General features: G+C 45.5%; 1 protein-coding gene across 2 annotated transcripts in view; it reads left to right on the forward strand.

Annotated features, from left to right (window-relative positions):
* LOC142312121 (uncharacterized) overlaps positions 1–21,447 on the forward strand; it is a 73,083-nt gene extending 51,636 nt beyond the window's left edge. For both annotated transcript variants that reach the window (XM_075351007.1, XM_075351008.1), the window contains exon 7: positions 15,727–21,447. In XM_075351007.1, coding sequence (XP_075207122.1) covers positions 15,727–17,123 — 1,397 coding nt within the window. In that variant the 3' untranslated portion in view covers positions 17,124–21,447. The remainder of the gene's footprint in view (positions 1–15,726) is intronic.
* Positions 21,448–21,746: the final 299 nt, after the last annotated feature.

Genomic DNA, 21,746 nt, shown 5'->3' on the forward strand with positions numbered 1-21,746 from the left:
GCACCGTACACATGGCTCTGCACACGCATGGCTCTGCACCGTACACATGGCTCTGCACCGTACACATGGCTCTGCACCGTACACACATGGCTCTGAACCGTACACACATGGCTCTGCACACGCATGGCTCTGCACTGTACACGCACACACATGGCTCTGCACACGCACACACATGGCTCTGCACCGTACACATGGCTCTGCACACGCATGGCTCTGCACTGTACACGCACACACATGGCTCTGCACACGCACACACATGGCTTTGCACCGTACACATGGCTCTGCACACGCATGGCTCTGCACTGTACACGCACACACATGGCTCTGCACCGTACACACATGGCTCTGCACCGTACACATGGCTCTGCACACGCATGGCTCTGCACCGTACACATGGCTCTGCACCGTACACATGGCTCTGCACCGTACACACATGGCTCTGCACCGTACACATGGCTCTGCACACGCATGGCTCTGCACTGTACACGCACACACATGGCTCTGCACACGCACACACATGGCTCTGCACCGTACACATGGCTCTGCACACGCATGGCTCTGCACTGTACACGCACACACATGGCTCTGCACACGCACACACATGGCTTTGCACCGTACACATGGCTCTGCACACGCATGGCTCTGCACTGTACACGCACACACATGGCTCTGCACCGTACACACATGGCTCTGCACCGTACACATGGCTCTGCACACGCATGGCTCTGCACCGTACACATGGCTCTGCACCGTACACATGGCTCTGCACCGTACACATGGCTCTGCACACGCATGGCTCTGCACCGTACACATGGCTCTGCACCGTACACATGGCTCTGCACCGTACACACATGGCTCTGCACCGTACACACATGGCTCTGCACACGCATGGCTCTGCACTGTACACGCACACACATGGCTCTGCACACGCACACACATGGCTTTGCACCGTACACATGGCTCTGCACTGTACACATGGCTCTGCACACGCATGGCTCTGCACTGTACACGCCCACACATGGCTCTGCACACGCACACACATGGCTCTGCAACCCCCCCATCCCCATCGGGAACACATGTGGAGTACATACTCACCCGTCCTCGGTCCCCGCCGCTCCTGCACGTTCGTCCGCTGTCTGTGCTCTCTTCAGCACAGTAGTGACGTCACCGCTGTGCTGCAGAGCGCACAGACAGCGGGAGGGACAGTGACTTCTCATCAGCACATTCAAATGTACCGGCATCGGTGATCTGTGATGCCGGTACATTTGAATGTGCGATCCTGGGCAGGGGGCCCGGTGCTGGAGCTGACACTACGGCAGCTGCCGCCAGGCCCCGCCCCCAAATCACGGACCCCACAGCAGTGCAGGGGGAGGTTACTGGAGGTGCAGGGGAATGTGTGGGAGGGTGCAGGGAAGGGGGGCGGTGACTCCTCGCACTGTAGTCGCCCAGCAGGGAGGTGACATGCTGCTCCACATTTGCATGTCAACATGGCCCTGCCCATGTAGACGTGCAAAGACCGGAAGCAGCAAAATCGCGGCAGGAGCGGTCACATGACCGCTCTGAGCCGGGGGAGAGGGGCTGACAGCAGGGCAGGTAAGTGGTCTCTATCTACTTACCTGCCCCAATGTAGCCCAATAGGGAAATAAAAAAAAAAAAGTCAAAGAAGCCGGATAACCCCTTTAAGAAAACAGTAATCTACATATCAGAAAAAAATGCTTCACCTTACAAAACAGTTTTTATTGAACCAAAATAATTTCATATGCAAAATAGAAACCAAAATATGAGCAGAAATTAAAAGTGCTGACATTAGACTGTCGTTAATAGATTTTTCACGGTTGTCCCTATATAACATCCAACAGTAATCTGCCATTATTGAGTCATTTGTGTTTCATTACTTTAACCTTTGTCCGGCTGAATAGGTACAATTGTAACTATTCCGTTTTAAAATTGCAATACATTTTTTTTTCCAAAAGCCGTAGAAGGCTGAAATTTCGTGACATCTCTGCAGTTTTGGTCCAGAATATATTGGCCAAATTTCAATAAAATATCTCCACCCCCTTCCGAGATAAGGGGTCGCTGTTAACATTGTAAAATTATGCAGCCTGACGAAGGTTAATGTCCTGGTGAAACCGCTCGTCTTCTTCATCGCTTACCTCCCCAAGATGTTGAGGGAAGAAATATAAATGTGAATGCAAAAAGTGCATTTTCAGAGACATGCGACATCCAAGACACTGGTTTGCATTTAGCAGTTCCTCTACACTTTCAACATATTCTAGAAATTTATTTTTTCCTAAGACGTTTTCACAGATCCACTTGAAGCTTTTACAAGATCTCAATTCCTTATCATTTAGAGTTCCTTCAAACACATCATCTCTCATAAACTCTCTGATCTGAGGACCAACAAATACCCCTTCCTTGAGTTTTGCTGGTGAAATGCTGGAGAATTTCTGTGAAATGTACTGGAACCCTTGTGAATTTGTCTTTGCTTTGGCTTTCACAAAGTTTTCAATCCCAACTTTATATGTAGTGGAGGAAGAAAGATTTTTGTTGGAGCAACTAAAGGATTATGCTGAACATTCTCTCTACCTGGAGCATAGATGTTTCTCTGTCCCCAATCACGACGAACATAATGCTCTTCTGTATTTCTACATAAACACAAGAAGCAACAATATTTAGTGAAATTTCCTTGCATTCCCATTAGCAGAACAATCACTTTCAAATCTCCACAGATATTACATCGATGATGCTTATATTGTATAGCATCCAAATCAACGGACAGATTTTCATAACTTTCCTTTACTTGACATGAGTGAGCAATAGGGATTGATTCCAGTGTGCTGGAAATAATAGACAGAATCAAATTTATGAAATGCAAGAAGGCCGCGGGCAGTGACTGCATCCTGCCAGAGATGATCAAATACAGTTCCCCAGATATTCATGCAGCACTGGCTAAACTATTCACCCATGTCCTGAGTGGCGGCTACTTCCCAAAGAGCTGGAATCAAGGTCTCATAACGCCCATCTACAAGGATGGAGACCGATATGATCCAGCAAACTACAGAGGGATCTGTGTTAACAGCATTCTGGGAAAACTGTTTAACAGCATTATTAATAAAAGGATCATCACCTTCCTCACCCAGCGGGACACCCTCAGCAGAAGCCAAGCTGGGTTCATGCCAAACCATCGCACCACAGACCACATTTACACCCTGCAAAGCCTCATCAAGACCCACGTCCACGACAAAAAACGGGAAAATATTTGCATGTTTTGTGGACTTCAAGAAGGCCTTTGACTCAGTGTGGCACCCAGGCCTGTTCCTTAAACTCCTGGAGAGTGGAATAGGTGGCAAAACCTACGACGTGATCAAGAGCTCATACTCGGAGAACCGATGCAGCGTGAAGGTTAATGGAAAGAGGACGGCCTTCTTCCGGCAGTGCCACGGGGTAAGACAGGGCTGCAGCCTGAGCCCAACTCTATTCAATATCTACATAACTGGACTAGCCTCAGCCTTGGAATCCTCCCCCGCCCCAGATCTCAGCTTGCATGACCGAGAGGTGAAGTTCCTGCTGTACGCAGATGACCTCCTGCTGCTTTCCCCATCCGAGAAAGGCCTCAAAGATAGTCTGGCTGTGCTAGAAACATTCAGCACCACATGGGCTTTGCCCATCAACCAAAAGAAGACCAAAGTCATGGTGTTTCAGAAGAGGAAGTATAACGAAACCTCTACTCCCTCCCTCACACTAAATGGCACCACGCTGGAGAAGACCAGCAGCTATACCTACCTCGGTCTGGAGCTAAGCCAAACTGGGAGCCTTAAGCAAGCAGCAGAGACCCTGAAAGGGAAAGCATGCAGAACCTTTTATGCTATCAGAAGACAACTGTACCACCTCAAACCACCGGTGAGAGTCTGGCTAAAGATATTCGACAGCGTCATCACCCCTATACTACTGTATGGCAGCGAGGTATGGGGCCCAGTGACCTATCCAGACCAAACAAAGTGGGATTCCAGCCCAACTGAAGTCTTCCATCTGGAGTTCTGCAAATATCTCCTCCAAGTCCATCGCAGCACCTCAAACATAGCCTGTCGGGCAGAGCTGGGCCGATTCCCTTTATGGCTCAGTATACACAAGCGGGCACTATCACATCAGGCACACATACAGAACAGCAACCCCAGCTCCTACCATCATAAAGCCCTGCTGAGCCGGAGCCCAGAGCAAGCCAGGAACCCCGGCAGCCAGTACAGCCAAAGTCAGCAACGCACCCTGACAAAAGGCCAAATAAAAGAGATCTCAGAGAGCTGCAAGATGCAATACATAGAGGTCTGGAAGAGTGAATTAGAGAACGCCCAGAAACTCACCATCTACCGGTCACTGCGGAGGGACTACACTCTGGCCCCATATCTGCAAAGGTTACGCCACCCCAAAGACAGGCAGACACTTAGCCTGTACAGACTGAGTGCCCACAGCCTAGAGGTGGAAACAGGGCGGCACCGACAGACATACAAGCCGCGGGAGAACAGACTGTGCCAGCACTGCCAGCAGGGGGCTCTGGAGGACGAGGCGCATTTCCTGCTGCACTGTGACAAATACTCAGCAGTGAGGGCCTCCCACTTCCAGAAACTTACCGCTCATACCCCGGACTTTCCATCCATGGACGAAGAGAGGAAACTCCTCATCCTACTGGGGGAAGAGGAATCAATGGTGGAGATCGCCGCCCAATATGTCTCCACTTGTCATAAGATGAGGGGTACTAAAGACCTCCAAATGGGCCATCACTCCCTAAATTGTGGCCCCAACACCCCATCCCCACAACCCTAACCCACTCCCCTTTCACACTTCTTTTTTTGCTTTGGCAATGCTAATAGTTTTTTGGTCCTGCCAATAAAGCCTATTTGATTTGATTTGATTTGATTTGATTGATGGTTTCATATTTCCATTGTGAAGCAACACTGCTTTCAAACTTCTCTGGGATGAGTCAATCGCCAATCTGCAACAAAATAGTCTTGATTCAGTTCTTCAAAGAGGCCATTCTCATTGTTACAGTACACCATTGGTCCATCAACTTTGAAAAATTTTGTTAAAGTTTTACTTCTGTTTCGGTAATAACACACTTTGATATCATCATGAAGAAGATTCTTCTGTTTCAACCTAGATGCAAGAAGTTCAGCTTTATCTTTTGCCAATGAAAGGTCTCTAATAAGATCATTTAATTCATGTTGAGTAAAGCATTCTGGATGCTCCATCAGGTACATACTCATCTTGACTTGAGGTCTCCATGTCTTCACCAGTAGCTTCAGCTCTATAGTCTTAATATTCTACTTCATTTTCATCCACTCCAGCCAACTGTGGTACAGGAACTGGCAAAGTACCATCATGTGGAACTGGCCTAATCGCAGATTCAAGTTTAGGGTAATTAATCTTATGTTTGTTCTTTGTAGAAAAGTAGAAAAAAGAATTTTCAGCTTACCTGCCACAAGCATGCTTCAGGTCTTCAGGTGCAGAGTGTCCACCAGACAGGCTGAGTCTGGAAAGGTGCAGGCAAAAAAGGAAAAGGATTGGCACAGCACCAACAAAATAATATAAAAATCAAATGTTTATTGGATTACATAAAATGAAAAAACAAAACCAAAAATTAAATTGTGTGCATTAGGGTACTAACGCGTTTCGGACCACGAACAAAATCTTAAAAACAGTACCTTACAAATGACTAAGGACTGTTTTTGTAATATTTTGTTCGTGGTCCAAAACGCGTTAGTGCCCTAATGCACACAATTTAATTTTTGGTTTTGTTTTTTCATTTTATGTAATCCAATAAACATTTGATTTTTATTTGATTTTGTTGGTGCTGTGCCCATCCTTTTTTCTTTTCTGCCTGCATCTTTGTAGAAAAGCCCTTCAATTTGACAAAACAAAAGTAGCAGTCATCACTATGATTTTTGGGTTTTCTCCAAATCATGGGAACAGAAAATGGCATAGCCACTTTCCTCATATTCAACTAGTCACGAAGACCATTTGAACAACTTGAGCATATCACATGAGGGGCCCAGCATACATTGAAAATGCAACAATAACGTAATAACAAAAATACTTCTATCTCAGAAACTTTATGTGATAGAGCAGAGGTAAGCATATTTTTGGAATCCGCACATCAAACTCCATAAGACAGACATATTACCTTTGCTGATGATTTTTTTGTGTTGACCAGTGAAAAATGAAGCTTATGTAAAGTAGACCTGTGGAAAGTGTTACCTCTTAATTATTTTTATGGTATGACTGTTTTAACCCCTTAACGACCGCGGGCCGTAAAATTACGTCCTAAATGACATAATCTTACTGCCCGCGGTCCTCCGGCGGCAGCATGCTGCGATCGGCACACATCTCAGCTGATTTTCACAGCTGAGATGTGTGCCTGCTAGGCACGAGCAGAATCGTTATCTGCTCGTGCCGATTAACCCCTTATAATGGCGCTGTCAATACATGACAGCGCCATTATAAGCGCAATCGCGGTAAAGTTTTACTTACCGCCGAAACCGGAAGTCACGTGACGCGATCACGTGACTCCCGATAGTTGTCATGGTAGTACAGGGTCATGTGATGACTCCTGTACTACACATGAATTGGTTTCACTTTCGCTGTGCCCGGGGCACAGCAAAAGAGAAAGACAGCGTATCTGCTGTTTACAGCCTTCCAGCTGTGATCAGCAGATACTGCAGAGCGATCGGAATGCTGATCGCAATAGCCCCCTAGGGGGACTAGTAAAATAAAAAAAAAAAGTAAAAAAATAAGTTTTAAAAAATTAAAAAAAAACAAAAAAACCTAAAAGTTCAAATCACCCCCCATTCGCCCCATTGAAAATTAAAGGGTTAAAAAAATAAAAAATATACACACATTTGGTATCGCCGCGTTCAGAAACGCCCGATCTATCAAAATATAAAATCAATTAATCTGATCAGTAAACGGCGTAGCGGCAAAAAAATTCCAAACGCCAAAACGACGTTTTTTTGTCGCCACAACTTTTGCGCAAAATGCAATAAGAGGCGATCAAAACGTAGCATCTGCGCAAAAATGGTACTGGTAAAAACGTCAGCTCGAGACGCAAAAAATAAGCCGTCATTGAGCCTAAGATCCCGAAAAATGAGAACGCTACGGGTCACGGAATATGGCGTAAAACGTGCGCCACTTTTTTCGGACAAACTTCCGATTTTTTTTTAACCCCTTATATAAAAGTAAACCTATACATGTTTGGTGTCTACGAACTCGCACTGACCTGAGGCATCACACCCACACATCAGTTTTACCATATAGTGAACACAGTGAATAAAATATCTCAAAAACTATAGTGCTATCGCACTTTTTTTGCAATTTTTCAGCATTTGGAATTTTTTTGCCATTTTCTAGTACACAATATGGTAAAACTGATGGTTTCATTTAAAAGTACAGCTCGTTCCGCAAAAAATGAGCCCTCACATGACCATATTGACTGAAAAATAAAAAAGTTACGTCTCTCAGAAAAAGAATGGCGAAAAAAAAAAACGGAAAGCGAAAAATCGGCCGGTCGTGAAAGGGTTAAGGGCATAAAAATTAAAAGTTCAAAAATTGTAATATTTTCATCAAATTTCCATTTTTGTTTTTAAATAAACCCATCATATTGACCTAAATTTACCACTAACATGTAGTGCATCGTGTCACTGAAAAATAATCTTAGAATCACTGAGATATGGTGAAGCATTTGAGAGTTATTACCACATAAAATGACATTGGTCCGAATTGAAAAATTTGGTCTGGTCCAGAATGTTAAAAAAAGTCTTAAAGGGTTAAGCACGCCACCGCATTTTGAGAGATGGCTGGGAGTCAAAGTGCCGGGGCTGGCTTACAGCTGCTGCTCACATTGACAGCAATGACTGAAGACGACCCAGCACTTCTCTATGACTGAAATCCAGATGTTGCCGTGAGGAATAAAGTTCATTTCCTCCCAGTAACCGAGCTTTCAGTGCAGTGGCAAGCCAGCTTTAGAACTTGCTGATTATTTTGGATTGCTTAGAGCTACCAAGCCACATACTCTAATAGCCCACAGATGTTTCACCACTCATTACTAAATCATTCACAATGAAGACTGTTGGGGTGGTGTGCGATCATTTTAAGAGAAATAGTATTGTTTATAGTATGTTTTTGTCTACATTAGTTAGTGCCCAAAATGTTCTTGATACCACACAAAATAGATGATTATTAGCATTTACCACATTGCTACTTTATGTTGGCAGCATTTTAAAACATCTTTTTTTTAGACGTTAGTGTCACATCTATGTCTGACTGTACTGCTGTAACCCCTGCCATGGTCACTAGGTGGCGCTGCACTAACACTATTAACTAACTAATCATAGCTATGTAAGTTACAGTATTTTTCAGATTATACGACGCACTTTTCCTCCCAAAAATTTAGGAGGAAAATTAGGGGTGCGTCTTAAAATCCAAATGTAGCTTACCGGGGGTGTGTTCGCTGTGCTGCTCTCTGCCGGGTCTGTTGGCGCTGCTCTGTGTGGCGAACAGTGAGTCTCTGTGTGGCTGGCAATGAGGCTCTGTGTGGCGGGCAATGAGGCTCTGTGCGGCGGGCAGTGAGGCATGGGCCATTCTGAAGATATAGGCGGTGAGTCACGGGCCATTCTGAAGATCTCGGCAGTGAGTGCTTTAAATAATGGCACCCAGATGAAGTTCTCAGCTCAAGTTTTCATCAGCTCACGCGCTACCTCCGGTCCATTGACGCCCCAGCAGCGGACTTAAGGAAAATAGAGCCCGGAGGTGGCGTGTGCGCAGATGAGACACAATCTGCGCACGCGCCGACTCCAGTTTAAATGTCTTTGAAGTCCGCACTGCCGACATCTTCAGAATGGCCCGTGCCTCACCGCCCGCAGTGAGCACCAGCACAGAGCAGCGCCCGCTGCCCCAGCACAGAGCAGCGCCCGCTGCCCCAGCACAGAGCAGCGCCTGCAGCCCCAGCACAGCGCTGCATCCCGCAGTAAGCATCTGGGCCCCCCTCTGCACCGCCCGCTCCATCGCCGTACTCCAGCACTGCTCCTGCCTCCTGTGACCACCGCTGCCACCCCCCTCCCCTGTAAGACACACTGGATTATAACCCGGACCCCATATTTTTTTTACCTTTTTTTTCTCTAAATTTGTGGTGCATCTTACAATTCGGAGCGTCTTATAAAGCGAAAAATATGGTAACTGCATACTGCGCTATGGTGCGCATAGAGATAAGGTTTCCTTTTGGCAGCAAAGTGGCAATAGAAAAGAAATACAGATTAAAATAGATCAATAATATAAAGCATTTGATATGTTTTGGCCAAATTATTACTTTTCAGATACTACAGTCAAAAATACAAGTGCATCTTGATTAATTAGAATATCATGAAAAAATTAATTTATTTCAGTAATTCAATACAAAAAAGGAAACACATATATTATATAGAGTCATTACACACAGAGGGGGATCTATTTCATGTGTTTATTTCTGGTAATGTTGTTGATTATGGCTTACAGCCAATGAAAACCCAAAAGTCATTCAGAAAATTAGAATATTATATAAGACCAACTGAAAAAATGATTTTACACTCTGAAATGTTGGCGCCTACTGAAAAGTCTGTACAGTATATGCACTCAATACTTGGTCAGAGCTCCTTTTTCATCAATGAATTATTGCATCAATGCAGTGTGGCATTGAGGCGATCAGCCTGTGGCACTGCTGAGGTGTTATGGCATCCCAGGTTGCTTTGATAGCAGCCTTCAGCTTGTCTGCGTTGTTGGGTCTGGTGTTTCTGATCTTCCTCTTGACAATACCCCATAGATTTTCTATGGGATTTAGGTCAGGCACATTTGCTGGCCAATCAAGCACAGTGATAGTGTAGATATTAAACCAGGTATTGGTAATTTTGGCAGTGTGGACAGGTGTCAAGTCCTGCTAGAAAATTAAATTTCCATCTCCAAAAAGCTTGTCGGCAGAGGGAAGCATGAAGTGCTCTAAAATTTCCTGGTAGACGGCTGCGCTGACTTTGGTCCTGATAAACCACACTGGACCTACACCAGCAGATCACTCTGTGTGCAATGACTCTCAACAATATGTGTTTCCCTTTTTGTATGGAATTACTGAAATTAACTTTTTGATGATATTTTAATTTATTGAGATGCACTTGTAGATACTGCCAAATGCAAATACATAGACAAATAGAAGCGATTATGTAGTTTTTCAATACTTTGATCAGATTTCATAGGTAGAAATCTACAACTTATTAGTCTAAATAATGTTGATTATCACCACTGTGTAACAAATTCAATAAATACAACGTACAGAGTATGTGGAAAACTCTGTTCCAATTAGTTATAGCAAAGACACTTCATGAAGGGAGAGGAAGTTACTTTCATAACATTTATTTTGCAACTTCTTCTGAATATGACAATATCCCAAAATTTGGGCACTGGCAGGCTCAGAAGGGAAAAAGCACCATTTGACAATTGGAACCCAAATTTTGTGGTAATAGTTTACAAGAACCATTTGCAGAAGCCTAAAGACCGCTTTACACGCTGCGACATCGCAGCCGATGCTAGCGATGTCGAGCGTGATAGCACCCGCCCCCATCGTACGGCCGATATGTGGTGATCGCTGCCGTAGCGAACATTATCGCTACGGCAGCGTCACACACACATACCTGCTCTGCGACGTCACAGCAGCGTCACCGAACCGCTGCCCAATAGAAGCGGAGGGGCGGAGATGAGCGGGACGTAACATCCCACCCACCTCCTTCCTTCCTCATTGCGGCCGGCCGCAGGTAAGGCGAGGTTCCTCGTTCCTACAGTGTCACACATAGCGATGTGTGCTGCCGCAGGAACGACGAACTACTTCGTACACCGAGCAGCAGCGATATTCGAGAATAGGGGGGAATGTCACCGATGAGCGATTTTGACCGTTTTTGTGACGATTAAAAATTGCTCATAGGTGTCACACGCAAAGACATCGCTAAAGCGACCGGATGTGCGTCACAAATTCCGTGACCCCCAACGAGATCGCTTGAGCGATGTCGCAGCGTGTAAAGCGGCCTAAGGCTGCTTTCACACATCCGTTTTTTGCAGTGCGGCTCAATCCGGCTCAAAAACCTATGCAACGGATGCGGCGAAAAAAACTGATCCGTTGTATAAGGTTTTCCATGCGGCCCGTCCGTTTATTTGACGGATGCGGCTTGATACTGAGCATGCATAGTGCAAAAAACTGCATCTGGCGGCCGGATGCGGTTTTTGCCGCAGGACGCCGCATCCGGTGTCCATAGGCTTGCATTGTAAATTGTAAAAAGTTTTTTTCGCCACACAAAAAACGTGCCAGGCAACGTTCTATCCGGCTGCCGCATGGGCTAAATATGCCGCATCCGGTAAAAAACGGACGCAACGCAAGGCCATGCGACACAATACGGCGCTAATGCAAGTCTATACGGAAAAAACGCAACCGGCGGCCAAAAAAAAAGGTTGCATTTTTTCTGCAAAGCACCGTATTGTGCCGCTCAGCAAAAAACGGATGTGTGAAAGCAGCCTAAGCTGGCAGAGAACCAGAACAGAAGAAAACCCAACAAAATGACTCCATTTCCCTTAGTGAATTCATCTATAGGTGTAGTGACTATTTTAACTCCACAAGAATTCTCTGAAAATTAGTGCACAGTGGATGTTGCACAGTGAAAAATCTAAATATGTCATTTAGTACCCATTAAATCAGGGGTGGGGAACCTCCGGCCCGCGGGCCGTATGCGGCCCGCGATGACCTTTTCTGTGGCCCCCGGGGCACTGGAGCAGATTCCCAGTGGCTGTGGTGCTCGGGCAGCCGCTCATCTTGTCTATTGCCGGGAGACAGCACTGGGGGTGGGACTTCCTCCCTTCTGGCTCCTACATGCTCCCTGTGAGATTACAGCTAGAATCAGAGTGATGGGGGAGGGGCCTGTACGGGACATAGAAGGCTGCATAGTGCTGTGCGTGCTGCCTCTCACACTCCCGTTCTGTGCTCGGCTGCTCAGGTCTAGGAGGTCTTTTCTTGGAGAGAAGACGAGAATGAAGCCAGCCCTTGAGCTGAGCTGCTGCATCCATCACTTGTGCTGCACCTGATCTTACAGGGCAACTAAGCAGCAGGTACTTATATCTGCGCTAAGTGTGTTTATATCTAATATATACCACCATATATCAAATGTATTTGTGACTTAAGTGTCTAGCGTCTGTTGTGTATACATGTGCGTGTGCTGTGTATACAGCGTGTGTGCTGTGTATACGGCGTGTGTGCTGTGTATACGGCGTGTGTGCTGTGTGTGTGCTGTGTATACGGCGTGTGTGCTGTGTATGTGCTGTGTATACGGCGTGTGTGCTGTGTGTATGCTGTGTATACGGCGTGTGTGCTGTGTGTGTGCTGTGTATACGGCGTGTGTGCTGTGTATGTGCTGTGTATACGGCGTGTGTGCTGTGTATGTGCTGTGTATACGGCGTGTGTGCTGTGTATACGGCGTGTGTGCTGTGTGTGTGCGCTGTGTATACGGCGTGTGTGCTGTGTATACGGCGTGTGTGCTGTGTATACGGCGTGTGTGCTGTGTATGTGCTGTGTATACGGCGTGTGTGCTGTGTATACGGCGTGTGTGCTGTGTGTGTGCGCTGTGTATACGGCGTGTGTGCTGTGTATACGGCGTGTGTGCTGTGTACACAGCGTGTGTGCTGTGTATGTGCTGTGTATACGGCGTGTGTGCTGTGTATACGGCGTGTGTGCTGTGTGTGTGCTGTGTATACGGCGTGTGTGCTGTGTATGTGCTGTGTATACGGCGTGTGTGCTGTGTGTATGCTGTGTATACGGCGTGTGTGCTGTGTGTGTGCTGTGTATACGGCGTGTGTGCTGTGTATGTGCTGTGTATACGGCGTGTGTGCTGTGTATGTGCTGTGTATACGGCGTGTGTGCTGTGTATACGGCGTGTGTGCTGTGTGTGTGCGCTGTGTATACGGCGTGTGTGCTGTGTATACGGCGTGTGTGCTGTGTATACGGCGTGTGTGCTGTGTATGTGCTGTGTATACGGCGTGTGTGCTGTGTATACGGCGTGTGTGCTGTGTGTGTGCGCTGTGTATACGGCGTGTGTGCTGTGTATACGGCGTGTGTGCTGTGTATACAGCGTGTGTGCTGTGTATGTGCTGTGTATACGGCGTGTGTGCTGTGTGTGTGCTGTGTATACGGCGTGTGTGCTGTGTGTGTGCTGTGTATACGGCGTGTGTGCTGTGTGTGTGCTGTGTATACGGCGTGTGTGCTGTGTGTGTGCTGTGTATACGGCGTGTGTGCTGTGTGTGTGCTGTGTATACGGCGTGTGTGCTGTGTGTGTGCTGTGTATACGGCGTGTGTGCTGTGTATACGGCGTGTGTGCTGTGTGTGTGCTGTGTATACGGCGTGTGTGCTGTGTGTGTGCTGTGTATACGGCGTGTGTGCTGTGTGTGTGCTGTGTATACGGCGTGTGTGCTGTGTGTGTGCTGTGTATACGGCGTGTGTGCTGTGTGTGTGCTGTGTATACGGCGTGTGTGTGTGCTGTGTATACAGCGTGTGTGCTGTGTATGTGCTGTGTATACGGCGTGTGTGCTGTGTATGTGCTGTGTATACGGCGTGTGTGCTGTGTATGTGCTGTGTATACGGCGTGTGTGCTGTGTATACGGCGTGTGTGCTGTGTGTGTGCTGTGTATACGGCGTGTGTGCTGTGTGTGTGCTGTGTATACGGCGTGTGTGCTGTGTGTGTGCTGTGTATACGGCGTGTGTGCTGTGTGTGTGCTGTGTATACGGCGTGTGTGCTGTGTATGTGCTGTGTATACGGCGTGTGTGTGTGCTGTGTATACAGTGTGTGTGCTGTGTATGTGCTGTGTATACGGCGTGTGTGCTGTGTATGTGCTGTGTATACGGCGTGTGTGCTGTGTATGTGCTGTGTATACGGCGTGTGTATGTGCTGTGTATACGGCGTGTGTGCTGTGTATGTGCTGTGTATACGGCGTGTGTGTGTGCTGTGTGTGTGCTGTGTGTGTGCTGTGTATACGGCGTGTGTGCTGTGTGTGTGCTGTGTATACGGCGTGTGTGCTGTGTATGTGCTGTGTATACGGCGTGTGTGTATGCTGTGTATACGGCGTGTGTGCTGTGTGTGTGCTGTGTATACGGCGTGTGTGCTGTGTATGTGCTGTGTATACGGCGTGTGTGCTGTGTATGTGCTGTGTATACGGCGTGTGTGCTGTGTATACGGCGTGTGTGCTGTGTATGTGCTGTGTATACGGCGTGTGTGCTGTGTATACGGCGTGTGTGTGTGCTGTGTGTGTGCTGTGTGTGTGCTGTGTATACGGCGTGTGTGCTGTGTATGTGCTGTGTATACGGCGTGTGTGCTGTGTATGTGCTGTGTATACGGCGTGTGTGCTGTGTATGTGCTGTGTATACGGCGTGTGTGCTGTGTATGTGCTGTGTATACGGCGTGTGTGCTGTGTATGTGCTGTGTATACGGCGTGTGTGCTGTGTATGTGCTGTGTATACGGCGTGTATGTGCTGTGTATACGGCGTGTGTGCTATGTGTGTGCTGTGTGTGTGCTGTGTGTGTGCTGTGTTTGGCACTTAATAAAGTTTCATATTGTAAGGTTTATTGGTATATCTAATTCCTGGTGTGCACATGTTTACATGCAGAACTTTTTGGCTTGTTGAGTGCTGTGTATGGCTTATGTGTGTGCGGTATATGGCGTGTGAGTGCTGTGTGCAGTATACAGTATCTCCTGTGCATGTGTACTATATATATGGCCAGTGTGTGTCATGGGTAGTGTACAATATGACAACTGTGTCAAGGCTGTGTGCGGTATACGGCCAGTGTGTCAGAGCGGTGTGTGTATGTACAGTGTCTCCTGTGTAATATATATGATTTACCAATCTGCGCTTCAAACAAAGACAAACCTGGAAAAGCAGTTGAGACGCAAACATCACAGCGCACCAAAGAGAATCAGCTCTGGCCGCCACAGTAGGGGTATAGGGGTGAGTTAATTAATTGTGTGACCAATTATAGCCGGGTCATTTTCAAGTTGATGATTTTGTGCGGCCCCCGAAGGTTGGTAGAATTTTCCAAATGGCCCCCGCCAGTAAAAAGGTTCCCCACCCCTGCATTAAATAGTGCCCAGCTTCTGGTTCTAGAGACACACACACCTTAAATTTGTAAGTAGGTTATTCCCACTACACCAATGCTAAACACTAACGCTAACAGTGTTTGGGCACATGGCAAGGCTCAGAAGTGAGGGGGACATTTGGCTTTGGGAGCCCAGATTTTGGTGAATTAGTTTATGGAAACTATACTGGTTTTTAGAGGCTTTCAGCTACCAGTAATGTGGAAACCCTTCCTTTTTCCAGGTACAAATGTCGAACGAAAGTGGGGTTTTGTTTTCGGGGCGGAGTCAACATTTTTTTTATCTCATTTTGGCCTACATAAGTTGTTGGATTTTTTTGGGAGGGTTTATTATTCCAGTATTTGGGAAGCAGAATGAATAAGGAGGGTTGATTTCTGGTTTGAGGTCTATTCTTAACTCTTGAAATGGTTTTGTCTTAGTAAATAATTAAATTTTGCTTCATAACTTGAACGTCTATGGATTGATTTATTTTTTAGCGTAACAAGTATAATTTTAAAATATATTTTATTAAAAAATAATAATCTTTATTTTTGGCAGATAAATGTATCAGGAGATCAGATGGACAACAGACATCTTCAATTTTTAAATCAGATGACCTTGATGTCACACAAGATACAACTGAAGTGAATGCCATTACTCCAGATATCCCATCATCCCTTCACAGCAAAGATCGATCATCTGATTTATTTAAGCAGGTCCTATCATCTGATTTATCACAGACTGCTAAGAATGATAGAACTCAGAAAAGATACATGAAAAATCAAACTGCTCTTACAGCAAAGAAACCATTTTCAAGTGTAGAATATGAAAAACGTTTTTCCCTCAAAATGTCTTTTGCTTCACATCAAAACATTCAAACAGAGGACAAAAATAATTGTTCTTCAGAGTGTGGCAAAAATAACCAGAAATCAGGGCTTTTTGGACACGAGAAAATGTATGTAGAAGATGAGCCATATTCATGTTCAGAATGTGGGAATTGTTTTGCAAGTAAAATATATCTCGTTAGGCACCAGAAAATGCATGCAGGGGAGAAGCCTTTTTCATGTTCAGATTGTGGAAAATATTTTGTAAGTAAAACTAATCTCATTAGGCACCAGAAAATGCATACAGGGGAGAAGCCCTTTTCTTGCTCAGAATGTGGGAAATATTTTACACGGAAGTCAGATGTTGTAGCTCATCAAAGAATTCACACAGGGGAGAAGCCATATTCATGTTCAGAATGTGGGAAGTGTTTTTCATATAAAACACGTCTTGTTGAACATTGGAAAATTCACACAGGGGAGAAGCCATTGTCATGTTCAGAATGTGGGCAATGTTTTGCAAGGAAAACACATCTTATTACACATCGAAGAACTCATACAGGTGAGAAGCCATTTTCATGTTCAGAATGTGGAAAATCTTTTACACGAAATGCAGATCTTGTAGCTCACCAGAGAAGTCACACAGGGGAGAAGCCATTTTCATGTTCAGAATGTGGGAAATGTTTTACACGGAAGTCAGAGCTTGTTAAACATCAGAGAGTTCACACAGGGGAGAAGCCATATTCGTGTTCAGAATGTGGGAAATGTTTTGCAAGTAAAGCACATCTTATTGCACATCAAAACACTCATACAGGGGAGAAGCCTTTTTCATGTTCAGAATGTGGAAAATGTTTTTCAGATAAATCAAATTTTGTTAGACATTGGAAAGCTCACTCAGAGGAGAAGGAGAAGCCATTTTCGTGTTCAGATTGTGGGAAATGTTTTGCAAGAAAAACACAGCTTATTTCACATGAAAGAACTCACACTGGGGAGAAGCCGTTTTCATGTTCAGAATGTGGGAGAGGTTTTACAGATAAAGCATATCTTGTTAAACACCAGAAATTACATACGGGGGAGAAGCCTTTTTCATGTTCAGAATGGAAAATGTATTACCCAGAAATGTCATCTTTTTGAAAGATTCAACGTCACAAATCTCACATGATGGAGAAGCCATATAGAAAAGTGTTTTTACTTCAACTTCATATTTTGTTGTACACCAAGAGAATTTCACATGGAGAGAAACCATATATTTTGACAAACTGTACAAGAAACAAATAACAAAGAGAGCCAATGTAAAGACAATTTTATTTTAATGCATAACTATTTTAGGAATGGGGCAAACTACTATGTCTAGCCATTGGGCATAGCAATGGAGATCAGGTGCATATCAAGTTATGCAAACCTGTATATGGGTAGGTGGGAGGATACCCATATTTACCCTGGTGTGGTGTACTTCGTGAGAACCAGGTCCTGTGGCGTAGGTTCATAGATGATATAGACTTTGTTTGGTCCGGTGGTGAGCCCTCAGTATTGGAGATTTTTAAGGATATTAACAAAATGAATTTGATTTACTATTTAATGAACGTTACATCTACAGTGGTGTGGAAAGGTTTTTGCCCCTTTCCTGATTTCTTATTCTTTTGCATGTTGTCACACTTAAATGTTTCAGATTATTAAACAAATTTAAATATTAGACAAAGATAACACAAAATGCAGTTTATAAATAAAGGTCTTTATTATTATCTAGGAAAAAGAAATCCAATCCTACAGGGCCCTGTGTGAAAGATGATAATTACTTATCGGTAATCGGATTTTCCAGAGCCATGACAGCACTGCCCGCAGGCACAGGTAACCTTTCTGAAAAATAAAAGGGGAGGCACCTCTCCAAAACCCTAGTGTGTTTATAGAACTATAGAGGTAACCCCCCTCATGGTGTACATAGTTCATACACCGTAAAGTCTATAAAAGAAATAGGTGGGAGTTTTTTGTTTTTTTTTTCTTTTGTTTTTTTTAACATACTTGTGAAAACAGGGAGGAAATTAGCACGGTGCTGTCATGGGTCTAGAAAATCCAATTACCGGTAAGTATTTATCATCTTTTCCTATCCCATGACAGCAGAGTAGTTGAGAGAATAAAATAGAAGCATGCTAGAGTGGGACCACCACAGAGAGCACCTTTCTCCCAAGGGACAGATCTGAAAGCTCCAAATCCAAACGCTAGTGCTTAAAAAAGGTGGAGGGTGATGACCACACAGCAACCTTACAGATCTGCTCTACTGAGGCATGTGCCCTTTCTGCCCAGGAAGTAGATATAGCCCTAGTAGAATGGGCCCTAATCACCTGAGGAGGGAGCTGTCCTGATTCTGAGTATGCCAAACTAATGGCCTCCCTTACCCACCTAGCAATAGTGGACCTGGTGGTCACTCTCCCTTTATTTGGAACACCAAAGAGAATAAACATGGCGGAGGATTTCCGTCACGGCTTAGTGACTTCCAAATAACAGCAGATGCTTCTCCTGACGTCTAATGAAGGGAAGACGCGTTCCTACTGTGAGCTACGATTGTCACAGAAGGAAGGCAAAACAATCTCCTGCCCCCTATGAAATCTGGAATTGACCTTGGGCATGAAGGCTGGGTTTGGCTTAAATATTATCCTGTCGTCAGGAATAGTGGTAAATGAAGGGGTAATGGAAAATGGATTGCATATCACAAATACGCCTGGCTGATGTTAATGTCACCAATAAAGCTACCTTAAGGGTGAGGGATTTGATGGAGGCTGATGTGATAGGTTTCAAATAGGGGTCTTCAGTACTAAAGTGAGGGCATTTAGTACTAAATTAAGTTCCCAGGAGCATGAAACTGCTATATGCAGTTCCCAGTGCCAGGGTAAAGGTTAATGGACTGTTGTCAGAGGGGTTTTCATTGGCCAGAGGGACTAGGCAGGGGTGTCCATTATCCCCATTGCTGTTTGCCATTGCCATTGAGCCACTCACTGCGGCCTTGAGATCATCAAGTGGTGTGAAAGGCTTCCAGCACGGTAACTTAACAGAGAAAGTTGCTCTTTTTGCAGATGACATGCTTTTGTTCCTAGATGATTGGCCGAACTCCCTCAAGGAAGCTATAGGTGTTATCGACCGATTTGGCACACTGTCAGGCTTAACAACTAATTGGGATAAATCATTTTTGATGACATTAGGGCCTGTCCCCCCTGCCCCGGAGAGTCTAGTAGGGCAGCTGAAGCTTGCTCCTCTCTTTATATACCTGGCCATTTGGATTAGTGAGACAGTGACAGACTTTGAGAAACTAAACATCACTCCTCTTCTAAGTAAGTTTCAGCAGAAAACCAAGGCCTGGTGTAAACTCCCTGTATCGGTAATTGGCAGCGCTAATTTGGCAAAAATTATTCTGATGCCGCAAGCACTATACCTGTTACATAATGCACCAGTCTGGCTACCCCAACGTATCTTTCATCAAATTAACAGTATTTTCAGAGAGTTGATCTGGAAAAGGGGAATTGCGCAGATAAAATTGTAAACAGTACAAAAACCTAAGATGAAGGGGTGGCTGGCAGTTCCATGCCCGTTTCTCTATTATCTGGCAGTGTAACTTCAGCGCTTCAAGAATTGGGAGGAGGAGGGTGCGGGATCTTCGCCGTCAATAGTGGAAATGCGGCGTCATGCTCTGGGGAGGAGGGACTTGCCTGCGGAATTAGGTTCAGGGGGCTTTCTGAAAATATCTCTCTGAGTATAATACCTTAAGGGAGATGGGGAAGACCTGGGAAAAGACGTAATGAAGGTGGGAGTAGTCACCAAATACTTATATGGGGAAACCCGAACCTCCCCAAACTTGACAAATTATATAGATTTGAGCTATGGCAATGAAAGGGGATTAAGAAGGTGCAGCAACTGTTTGAAGAGGGGCGGATAAAGATGTTTGAAGTGCTTAGGAGGGAATTTGATATCCCGAATAGCAGGTTCTTCCAATACCTTCAGGTTCGGCATGCATGCGAGGTGCAGTCTGTATCTGTGAGTTTGTCACCAGTGAACCGAACGCCGTTACTTGATATTTCAGTGGCGGCTTGTGACACTAAGGGTGGCTTTACACGCTGCGACATCACTAGCCGATGCTAGCGATGGCGAGCATGATAGCACCCGCCCCTATCGTTATGCCGATATGTGAAGATCAGTTGCCGTAGCGAACATTATCGCTACGGCAGCGTCACACGTACTTACCTGCTCGGCGACGTCGCTGTGACCGGCGAACCGCCTCCTTCCTAAGGGGGTGGTTCGCTCGGCGTCACAGCGACGTTACTAAGCGGTCGCCCAATCAAAGCAGAGAGGCGGAGAAGAGCGGGACGAATATCCCGCCCACCTTCTTCCTTCCTCATTGCTGGCGTGTGGCAGGTAGGGAGAGGTTCCTCGTTCCTGCGGCGTCACACGTAGCGATGTGTGCTGCCGCAGGGACGAGGATAAACTTCGCCCAAGCGACAGCAGCGATAATTGGGAGAGGACCCCCATGTCAACGAGGAGCGATTTTGTTCGTTTTTGCAGTGATCTAAAATCGCTCCTAGGAGTCACACACAACGAGATCGCTACAGCGGCCGGATGTGCATCACAAAATCCGTGACCCCAACGAGATCGCTGTAGCGATCCCATAGCGTGTAAAGCCCGCTTAAGGGTGCGATCTGCTGGTACTACATGTACTTCCAGGATGCCAAATTCAGGATGGTAACCTGTGGTCTTAAAGATAGGTGGCAGAGAGACCTGGGAAATATTTCTGAGGAGGTGTGGGAGGAGGTACTGCAAAATATTCCGCTGTTGTCTGTAAGCGAGTCCTAGAGGCTATCACAATTTTTTTTAGTACATAGGGTATACAGGACGCCAGCATTTTTATTCAAAATATGTGCTAGCCCTGAATCGTGTTGTTGGAAATGTGGAGCATCAGACACTGATTTGATTCATCTTATGTAGAACTGCCCACGTTTGAGAAGATACTGGACAGGAGTGCTTGACCTGATTGATTCTGTGTATGACTGTCGTACTGACCGTGGACTTTTGACATGTGTTCTTGGATACCCGGCGGAACTCCCTATACCGGAGAGCCATAAGACTGCTATCGTGCGTATATTATATCAGGTATGGAAGGTGATAGCATTATACTGGGAAAAATAGAAAGGTTCCCGACACTAAAGAGTTAGTTGATAAGGTAAATTATGCCCTCCGGCTGGAGATGTATACCAGAAGAGAAGGGCATACAAAAAATTTGAGGATCTGTGGGCCCCGTGGCTTGATACTCCAAATTTGTCTCCGGTGATGTTGACCTGGGCTAAAGCCCTGAGGGCGAATTCGGTTTAGCTTAGGTGTTTTAGTCAGGTACGCAGAGGTAGGTTGGTCACTGATCTATGCCTAAATGTGTTTATGAATATATCATATATTGAGTCGAATAAGGGATTTTGTTTGGGGGGGGGATAGGTCTGCATACTTGCATGTAGGCGCTGTTCTTCTTGTGTTAAACAAAAATGTTAATAAAAAATTATTTGATTTAAAAATAGATTCCAGGGGCAAGCTTAGGATCTGCTAGTGGCCTAGATGTAAATGAGGCCCTGATGAACCTTCACACCCAAGGATGGTTGGCAATATTCCTGTCAAAGAGTGCACCTAAAGCTGACACTTGCACTTTTAATCTACTGGTAGACAGACACTTTTCAAGGCTGTTTTGCAGAAATTCCAACACTTCCGCCAGAGGGACCTGTTGCGGCT

Source organism: Anomaloglossus baeobatrachus, chromosome 5 (genome assembly GCF_048569485.1).
Source record: "Anomaloglossus baeobatrachus isolate aAnoBae1 chromosome 5, aAnoBae1.hap1, whole genome shotgun sequence".
Lineage (NCBI taxonomy): Eukaryota > Metazoa > Chordata > Amphibia > Anura > Aromobatidae > Anomaloglossus > Anomaloglossus baeobatrachus.